Source organism: Lampris incognitus, chromosome 4, assembly GCF_029633865.1.
Source record: "Lampris incognitus isolate fLamInc1 chromosome 4, fLamInc1.hap2, whole genome shotgun sequence".
Classification (NCBI taxonomy): domain Eukaryota; kingdom Metazoa; phylum Chordata; class Actinopteri; order Lampriformes; family Lampridae; genus Lampris; species Lampris incognitus.
The window spans coordinates 69,744,500-69,754,661 of record NC_079214.1 but is presented as its reverse complement, the minus strand read 5'-3'; the positions used below and the strand labels follow the sequence as shown (position 1 = coordinate 69,754,661).

The window sequence follows — 10,162 nt, the reverse complement described above, 5'->3', positions numbered from 1 at the left end:
GTTTAGCTATGAATGACGTCATAAGGGCTAACTTAACGTCAGCCACAAGTTAGAAAGTCAGCTAGCTAGCGTGGACGTTATAACCGCTATGTGACATTACACTTCCTCCGCGAGGAAGCAGCTTAAAACGTCACTATAGGTCGTGGTAATAAGCTGCTTGTACAAACGACCTACGGGGTGGTGTTTTGGTGGAGGACAGGCTCGTACACACGTCCACTTTGTGCATGTCCTTTATAGACGACTGCTGGGGATGCCAAACAGCATGGCATCGCCCTGTGTTGGTAAGCCAGAGCGTAAAAGGCCTCCCTCCCCGTTGTGCGGCTGGGCTACCACTCATGCTAATGAAGGATAAGCCCTCGGCCAGGAGCAGTCCGCCATCTAGCTGCTAGTGCCCGTTCCTCTCAGCGCCATTCAGCGGCTGTTTGTGGATTAAACGCATTTCAGCCATATTCACAGTTTGACCGCATTATAAACGATATTGGGAAATCAAGAGGAGGTGGACATATTCCTCTGTTGCCTTCTTGCTCTCCAGACATGGTAACCCCGGGAGAAGAGCACGACTAAGAAGACCCATCATGATGGGAACTTATTGATTTTTGTCCCTGGGTTCTCTGTACCCAGCATTGTTAGCTTCTTCTCGCCTGGTGCCCTTGTTTAATTACAGGCAAGAGGATCAATAGGGACACTTCTTTACTTGCTGGTTTCCAGCTTCATGAAACCACTTCTGTCCCTCTTTCAACCACACTGGCAGATGTCCATCACATCCCCACTGCTTCATATGATCTGACAGGTGTAAGCGTGTGAGAAGGGGGTTCATGTACAGTGAGACAGTACCGAACATGTCTAGTGAGACAGTACAGGACATGTACAGTGAGACAGTGCAGGACATGTACAGTGAGGCAGGACATGTACAGTGAGACAGGACATGTACAGTGAGACAGTACAGGACATGTACAGTGAGACAGGACATGGTCAGTGAGACAGTACAGGACATGTACAGTGAGACAGTGCAGGACATGGTCAGTGAGACAGTGCAGGACATGTACAGTGAGACAGTGCAGGACATGGTCAGTGAGACAGGACATGTACAGTGAGACAGTGCAGGACATGGTCAGTGAGACAGTGCAGGACATGGTCAGTGAGACAGTGCAGGACATGTACAGTGAGACAGTGCAGGACATGGTCAGTGAGACAGGACATGTACAGTGAGACAGTACAGGACATGTACAGTGAGACAGGACATGGACAGTGAGACAGTGCAGGACATGGTCAGTGAGACAGTGCAGGACATGGTCAGTGAGACAGTGCAGGACATGGTCAGTGAGACAGTGCAGGACATGTACAGTGAGACAGTGCAGGACATGGTCAGTGAGACAGTGCAGGACATGGTCAGTGAGACAGTGCAGGACATGTACAGTGAGACAGTGCAGGACATGGTCAGTGAGACAGTGCAGGACATGTACAGTGAGACAGTGCAGGACATGGTCAGTGAGACAGTGCAGGACATGGTCAGTGAGACAGGACATGGTCAGTGAGACAGGACATGTACAGTGAGATAGTGCAGGACATGTACAGTGAGACAGGACATGGACAGTGAGGCAGCGCTTCAGCAGGAAGGTCAAGTCTGGATATGTAGATTTGGAGAGGGCTCCTTTGTGCGGCCATGAGCTCAGAAATAAACAGGTGTTGAATGGCGACACTTTCAGCAGGCAGTTGTTAAAAGAAGCTGCTGAAATGTACCGTGGAGACATGCAGCCTCCGCCAAGACCTACCTGGGAGACTTTCACAGTCAAGTCTTCTATAATACTGAGGGATTTTTCCTTGCGATTAACTTTGTCAAATAAAATGTAACACATTTCTCTAATTTGAAATTATTACTATTTGAATTGACAATTTGAAATTATTGCTGTGCAAAAAGAAATCTGTCAAATGTAAGTCAAGTCAAGCCCCGTAGGTCCGCTATGATCCAACCCTGTAACGAGGCCTGGCTTTCAGCTCTCCACCTAGACATTACCGTTTAGCTGCCCTAATTGTTTGGAGGAGCGTCTGCATGGGTTAGCATAATGGTTGTAATGGTAGTGGGTGGCAGTGGGAGTAGGTGAGGAGGTGGTCTGGAGGCCTGTTTAAACTGGGTTTACAGCTAGGTTTAAATCTGGTCTTAAAGCTGGGTTTATAGCTGGGTTTAAAGATGGGTTTATAGCCGGGTTTAAATCTGGGTTTATAGCTGGGTTTAAAGCTGGGTTTAAATCTGGGTTTATAGCTGGGTTTATAGCCGGGTTTAAAGATGGGTTTATAGCTGGGTTTAAAGATGGGTTTATAGCCGGGTTTAAAGCCGGGTTTATAGCCGGGTTTAAAGATGGGTTTATAGCTGGGTTTAAAGATGGGTTTATAGCTGGGTTTAAAGCTGGGTTTAAAGCTGGGTTTAAAGATGGGTTTATAGCCGTGTTTAAAGATGGGTTTATAGCTGGGTTTAAAGATGGGTTTATAGCCGGGTTTAAAGCTGGGTTTAAAGCTGGGTTTATAGCTGGGTTTAAAGCTGGGTTTAAATCTGGGTTTATAGCTGGGTTTATAGCTGGGTTTATAGTCGGGTTTAAAGATGGGTTTATAGCTGGGTTTAAAGATGGGTTTATAGCCGGGTTTAAATCTGGGTTTATAGCTGGGTTTAAAGCTGGGTTTAAAGCTGGGTTTAAATCTGGGTTTATAGCTGGGTTTAAAGCTGGGTTTAAAGCTGGGTTTAAATCTGGGTTTATAGCTGGGTTTAAAGCTGGGTTTAAATCTGGGTTTATAGCTTCCGGGTTTATAGCTGGGTTTAAAGATGGGTTTAAAGATGGGTTTAAAGATGGGTTTAAAGATGGGTTTATAGCTGGGTTTAAAGCTGGGTTTAAAGCTGGGTTTAAAGATGGGTTTATAGCCGGGTTTAAAGATGGGTTTATAGCTGGGTTTAAAGATGGGTTTATAGCCGGGTTTAAAGCTGGGTTTATAGCTGGGTTTAAAGCTGGGTTTAAATCTGGGTTTATAGCTGGGTTTAAAGCTGGGTTTAAAGCTGGGTTTAAATCTGGGTTTATAGCTGGGTTTAAAGCTGGGTTTAAATCTGGGTTTATAGCTGCCGGGTTTATAGCTGGGTTTAAAGATGGGTTTAAAGATGGGTTTATAGCTGGGTTTAAAGATGGGTTTATAGCTGGGTTTAAAGCTGGGTTTAAAGCTGGGTTTAAAGATGGGTTTATAGCCGGGTTTAAAGATGGGTTTATAGCTGGGTTTAAAGATGGGTTTATAGCCGGGTTTAAAGCTGGGTTTAAAGCTGGGTTTATAGCTGGGTTTAAAGCTGGGTTTAAATCTGGGTTTATAGCTGGGTTTAAAGCTGGGTTTATAGTCGGGTTTAAAGATGGGTTTATAGCTGGGTTTAAAGATGGGTTTATAGCCGGGTTTAAATCTGGGTTTATAGCTGGGTTTAAAGCTGGGTTTAAAGCTGGGTTTAAATCTGGGTTTATAGCTGGGTTTAAAGATGGGTTTATAGCCGGGTTTAAAGATGGGTTTATAGCCGGGTTTAAAATTGGGTTTATAGCTGGGTTTAAAGATGGGTTTAAAGATGGGTTTATAGCTGGGTTTAAAGATGGTTTTATAGCCGGGTTTAAAGCTGGGTTTATAGCTGGGTTTAAAGCTGGGTTTAAATCTGGGTTTAAAGCTGGGTTTAAAGCTGGGTTTAAATCTGGGTTTATAGCTGGGTTAAAAGCTGGGTTTATAGCCGGGTTTAAAGCCGGGTTTATAGCCGGGTTTAAAGATGGGTTTATAGCTGGGTTTAAAGATGGGTTTATAGCTGGGTTTAAAGCTGGGTTTAAAGATGGGTTTATAGCCGGGTTTAAAGATGGGTTTATAGCCGGGTTTAAAGCTGGGTTTAAAGCTGGGTTTAAAGATGGGTTTATAGCCGGGTTTAAAGATGGGTTTATAGCTGGGTTTAAAGATGGGTTTATAGCCGGGTTTAAAGCCGGGTTTAAAGCTGGGTTTAAAGATGGGTTTATAGCTGGGTTTAAAGATGGGTTTATAGCCGGGTTTAAAGCTGGGTTTAAAGCTGGGTTTAAATCTGGGTTTATAGCTGGGTTTAAAGCTGGGTTTAAAGCTGGGTTTAAAGATGGGTTTATAGCTGGGTTTAAAGATGGGTTTATAGCTGGGTTTAAAGATGGGTTTAAAGATGGGTTTATAGCAGGGTTTAAAGCTGGGTTTAAAGATGGGTTTATAGCCGGGTTTAAAGATGGGTTTATAGCTGGGTTTAAAGATGGGTTTATAGCCGGGTTTAAAGCTGGGTTTAAAGATGGGTTTATAGCCGGGTTTAAAGATGGGTTTATAGCTGGGTTTAAAGATGGGTTTATAGCCGGGTTTAAAGCCGGGTTTAAAGCTGGGTTTAAAGATGGGTTTATAGCCGGGTTTAAAGCCGGGTTTAAAGCTGGGTTTAAATCTGGGTTTATAGCTGGGTTTAAAGCTGGGTTTATAGCTGGGTTTAAAGATGGGTTTATAGCTGGGTTTAAAGATGGGTTTATAGCCGGGTTTAAAGCCGGGTTTACAGCCGGGTTTAAAGATGGGTTTATAGCTGGGTTTAAAGCTGGGTTTAAAGCTGGGTTTAAATCTGGGTTTATAGCTGGGTTTAAAGCTGGGTTTAAAGCTGGGTTTAAATCTGGGTTTAAAGCTGGGTTTAAAGCTGGGTTTAAATCTGGGTTCATAGCTGGGTTTAAAGCTGGGTTTATAGCCGGGTTTAAAGATGGGTTTATAGCTGGGTTTAAAGATGGGTTTATAGCCGGGTTTAAATCTGGGTTTATAGCTGGGTTTAAAGCTGGGTTTAAAGCTGGGTTTAAATCTGGGTTTATAGCTGGGTTTAAAGCTGGGTTTAAATCTGGGTTTATAGCTGGGTTTAAAGCTGGGTTTAAATCTGGGTTTATAGCTGCCGGGTTTATAGCTGGGTTTAAATCTGGGTTTAAAGCTGCCGGGTTTAAAGCTGCCGGGTTTAAAGCTGCCGGGTTTAAAATGGCTGACACCTGGATAAGACCTGGCCTCTTCCTGTGCTGCTCATTATTACAGCAGCTCTCCGGCCCGCCTGACTGAAAGCAGATTAGGTGAATCGCAGTTGTCTCTTTCCTTGTAGGCTGATTTGCATCACACTGAAGAGTTCGCCAACTTTATGTTGGCTGAAAATCATTTCTGCTCATGATTACATGTGAATATACACATATAAATACACACAAATACACACAAATACACACATAAATACACACAAATACACATATATGAGCATGCAGCTGTTTCTTAACGCTGCTGCAAAACGTGTGAACTGCTCACATAAAAGCTTTACAGCGTGAACGGCGACACTGCACCTGCTGGTGTTCTAGCCACGCGTCTATGTTCTAGCTACGCGTCTATGTTCTAGTTACGCGTCTATGTTCTAGCTACGTGTCTATGTTCTAGCTACGTGTCTATGTTCTAGCTACGCGTCTATGTTCTAGCTATGCGTCTATGTTCGAGCTACGCGTCTATGTTGTAGTTACTCGTCTATGTTCTAGTTACTCGTCTATGTTCTAGTTATTCGTCTATGTTCTAGTTACGCGTCTATGTTCTAGCTATGCGTCTATGTTCTAGTTACGCGTCTATGTTCTAGTTATGCTTATATGTTCTAGTTATGCATCTATGTTCTAGCTACGTGCCTATGTTCTAGCTATGCCTCTATGTTCTAGTTACACGTCTATGTTCTAGTTACTCGTCTATGTTCTAGTTACTCGTCTATGTTCTAGTTACGCGTCTATGTTGTAGTTACTCGTCTATGTTGTAGCTACGCATCTATGTTGTAGTTACGCCTCTATGTTCTAGTTACACGTCTATGTTCTAGTTACTCGTCTATGTTCTAGTTACTCGTCTATGTTCTAGTTACGCGTCTATGTTGTAGTTACTCGTCTATGTTCTAGTTACGCGTCTATGTTGTAGTTACGCGTCTATGTTGTAGCTACGCATCTATGTTGTAGTTACGCCTCTATGTTCAAGTTACACGTCTATGTTCTAGCTACGCGTCTATGTTCTAGCTACGCGTCCATGTTCTAGTTACGCGTCTATGTTCTAGCTACGTGTCTATGTTCTAGCTACGCGTCTATGTTCTAGCTACGCGTCTATGTTGTAGTGACGTGTCTATGTTCTAGTTACGCGTCTATGTGTCTATGTTCTAGTTACGCGTCTATGTTCTAGCTACGCGTCTATGTTGTAGTTACGCGTCTATGTTCTAGTTACACGTCTATGTTCTAGTTACGCGTCTATGTTCTAGTTACGCGTCTATGTTCTAGCTACGCGTCTATGTTGTAGTTACGTGTCTATGTTCTAGTTACGCGTCTATGTTCTAGCTACGCATCTATGTTGTAGTTACGCGTCTATGTTCTAGTTACACGTCTATGTTCTAGTTATGCGTCTATGTTGTAGTTACGTGTCTATGTTGTAGTTACGTGTCTATGTTCTAGTTTCGCGTCTATGTTCTAGCTATGCGTCTATGTTCGAGCTACGCGTCTATGTTGTAGTTACTCGTCTATGTTCTAGTTACTCGTCTATGTTCTAGTTACTCGTCTATGTTCTAGTTACGCGTCTATGTTCTAGTTACGCGTCTATGTTCTAGCTATGCGTCTATGTTCTAGTTACGCGTCTATGTTCTAGTTATGCTTATATGTTCTAGTTATGCATCTATGTTCTAGCTACGTGCCTATGTTCTAGCTATGCCTCTATGTTCTAGTTACACGTCTATGTTCTAGTTACTCGTCTATGTTCTAGTTACGCGTCTATGTTGTAGTTACTCGTCTATGTTGTAGTTACGCGTCTATGTTGTAGTTACTCGTCTATGTTCTAGCTATGCGTCTATGTTCTAGTTACGCGTCTATGTTCTAGCTATGCGTCTATGTTCGAGCTACGCGTCCATGTTGTAGTTACTCGTCTATGTTCTAGTTACTCGTCTATGTTCTAGTTACTCGTCTATGTTGTAGTTACGCGTCTATGTTCTAGCTATGCGTCTATGTTCTAGTTACGCGTCTATGTTCTAGTTATGCTTATATGTTCTAGTTATGCATCTATGTTCTAGCTACGTGCCTATGTTCTAGCTATGCCTTTATGTTCTAGTTACACGTCTATGTTCTAGTTACTCGTCTATGTTCTAGTTACTCGTCTATGTTCTAGTTACGCGTCTATGTTGTAGTTACTCGTCTATGTTGTAGCTACGCATCTATGTTGTAGTTACGCCTCTATGTTCTAGTTACACGTCTATGTTCTAGTTACTCGTCTATGTTCTAGTTACTCGTCTATGTTCTAGTTACGCGTCTATGTTGTAGTTACTCGTCTATGTTCTAGTTACGCGTCTATGTTGTAGTTACGCGTCTATGTTGTAGCTACGCGTCTATGTTGTAGTTACGCCTCTATGTTCAAGTTACACGTCTATGTTCTAGCTACGTGTCTATGTTCTAGCTACGCGTCCATGTTCTAGTTACGCGTCTATGTTCTAGCTACGTGTCTATGTTCTAGCTACGCGTCTATGTTCTAGCTACGCGTCTATGTTGTAGTGACGTGTCTATGTTCTAGTTACGCGTCTATGTGTCTATGTTCTAGTTACGCGTCTATGTTCTAGCTACGCGTCTATGTTGTAGTTACGCGTCTATGTTCTAGTTACACGTCTATGTTCTAGTTACGCGTCTATGTTCTAGTTACGCGTCTATGTTCTAGCTACGCGTCTATGTTGTAGTTACGTGTCTATGTTCTAGTTACGCGTCTATGTTCTAGCTACGCATCTATGTTGTAGTTACGCGTCTATGTTCTAGTTACACATCTATGTTCTAGTTATGCGTCTATGTTGTAGTTACGTGTCTATGTTGTAGTTACGTGTCTATGTTCTAGTTTCGCGTCTATGTTCTAGCTATGCGTCTATGTTCGAGCTACGCGTCTATGTTGTAGTTACTCGTCTATGTTCTAGTTACTCGTCTATGTTCTAGTTACTCGTCTATGTTCTAGTTACGCGTCTATGTTCTAGTTACGCGTCTATGTTCTAGCTACGCGTCTATGTTCTAGTTACGCGTCTATGTTCTAGTTACGCGTCTATGTTCTAGTTATGCTTATATGTTCTAGTTATGCATCTATGTTCTAGCTACGTGCCTATGTTCTAGCTATGCCTCTATGTTCTAGTTACACGTCTATGTTCTAGTTACTCGTCTATGTTCTAGTTACGCGTCTATGTTGTAGTTACTCGTCTATGTTGTAGTTACGCGTCTATGTTGTAGTTACTCGTCTATGTTCTAGCTATGCGTCTATGTTCTAGTTACGCGTCTATGTTCTAGTTATGCTTATATGTTCTAGTTATGCATCTATGTTCTAGCTACGTGCCTATGTTCTAGCTACGCCTCTATGTTCTAGTTACACGTCTATGTTCTAGTTACGCGTCTATGTTGTAGTTACTCGTCTATGTTGTAGTTACGCGTCTATGTTGTAGTTACTCGTCTATGTTCTAGTTACGCGTCTATGTTGTAGTTACGCGTCTATGTTCTAGCTACGCGTCTATGTTGTAGTTACTCGTCTATGTTCTAGTTACTCGTCTATGTTCTAGTTACGCGTCTATGTTCTAGCTACGCGTCTATGTTCTAGTCCCGCGGGTACTTGGCCAGCGGCTGTTGAGAGAAGCAGTAGCTGAGTAGCTGTCATGCTAACAGCCTGAGTGCTAAAACAGAGTGTGAGTGTGACTGTGGAGACTTGGCAACCACAGGTTCAGCAGAGTGGCGTTCTGGTTGTGATAACGGCCCCTCAGAGGCTTCTGGTTTTATGGACCCCCTCCTCCTACACCTTGTCTGACTGGCAGCCCCCCCCCCGTTCCCTCCTACAGCCACACTCAGTCCGCCGTGGAGCGGCGCTGTACTCCGAGCTGAAAGTGTCCTGATTGATAAGGTAGTTGAAAGCAAATCTGCTCCCACTAATTGTCTTTCAAATGCCCTCATTAATCAAAGCGGGCGCCGGCCCCATGACGGGGGTCTTGTCAGCCGCTCCGCTGCCGCCTCTCCTCTGGCCGCTCACCTCCCAGCAGGAGGCCGCCTCCCCTCTGTCATGCTCCGCTGTCCGAGGGGCTCCGGGAGCACAGGCCATCCGTCCGTCCGCCGCACACCTGCCTGCTGCCAGACAGGCGCTGACCGCCCCCTGCCACCGCCGCGGCCCCAGAGACCAATTTAGCAGCCACTTAATGATTCATGGCTTCAAGTGGTGGAAATGAGGGCAGCATATGATAACAGGAATAAACACATTTAATTAGCTACTCGTATACATTATTTATTTATTTACCTGCGCTCTGATTAATTTATATATTTATGTTTGTGTGTTGTGTGGGAGGGAGGGAGGGAGGGGGTGGGGGTGACGGGTGGAGGTTTTTTGGTATTCACAGCATCTGGCGGAGACCCTTTGTTGTGCAGCCCGTCCCATAACTCTCCTTCGGGGCTGGGTGGGTGTGGGGCTGTGCGTGGGGATGTTTGGGGGTTGGGTGTGGGAGGGGTGGTTGTGTGGTGTTTGGGGGTTTGAGGGTTGGGGAGGGGCTTTGTACAACCTCCAATGCATCTAGGGACCCATTGAAAGGTTGGGGTGTGTGTGTGTGTGGGGGGGGGGGTATCAGCAGGGATTTGGAATGCCCCTGCAACGAAATGAAACGAATATTAGGCTTTAAAATATACAGTTCCCCGTGCACTTACTAGCCTTGTTTGTGAGTTTCCTTGACAGGTAGCTACTCCCCCAGTTTTCTTTGAGAGTGCAGCATACATTTTCATGGCGGCGCTAATCAAAGCCGCGCCGGGGCACATGGCGCAGCCGCAGCTGGGACAATCAAAGCCATGGACCTGGATCTGCTCCACCAGGCTCCCGCTGCTGACAACTCCTACCTGAGCATCTGCCATCACAGGCTGACTACTTTCTGTTTTGCTTGCCCCAATACACACACGCACACGCGCACACACGCGCACACAAACGCGCAGAAGTTGAAGTCATGGAGTCAGGTCTCATCAGAGGGTGAACATCTCATTCCACAGTGTGAAGGTGGATGATAGGTGGGGATGATAGGTGGGGTTGCAGCCTGGAAGGAGGGCCTCCCTCAACACAATAAATGTTAGAGCAGTAAAGACAATCATCACAC

General features: G+C 44.5%; 1 protein-coding gene across 1 annotated transcript; it reads right to left on the bottom strand.

Moving 5' to 3' along the window:
- Positions 1–2,055: 2,055 nt before the first annotated feature.
- Positions 2,056–9,926, bottom strand: LOC130112127 (adhesive plaque matrix protein-like). The gene is made up of 5 exons (XM_056279420.1): positions 9,793–9,926; positions 3,876–4,999; positions 3,816–3,826; positions 3,720–3,730; positions 2,056–3,670 (listed from the first exon to the last, which is right to left on the bottom strand). The coding sequence occupies exons 1-5, from the start codon at positions 9,924–9,926 to the stop codon at positions 2,056–2,058; spliced, it is 2,895 nt and encodes a 964-aa protein (XP_056135395.1).
- Between the last annotated feature and the right edge of the window lie 236 nt (positions 9,927–10,162).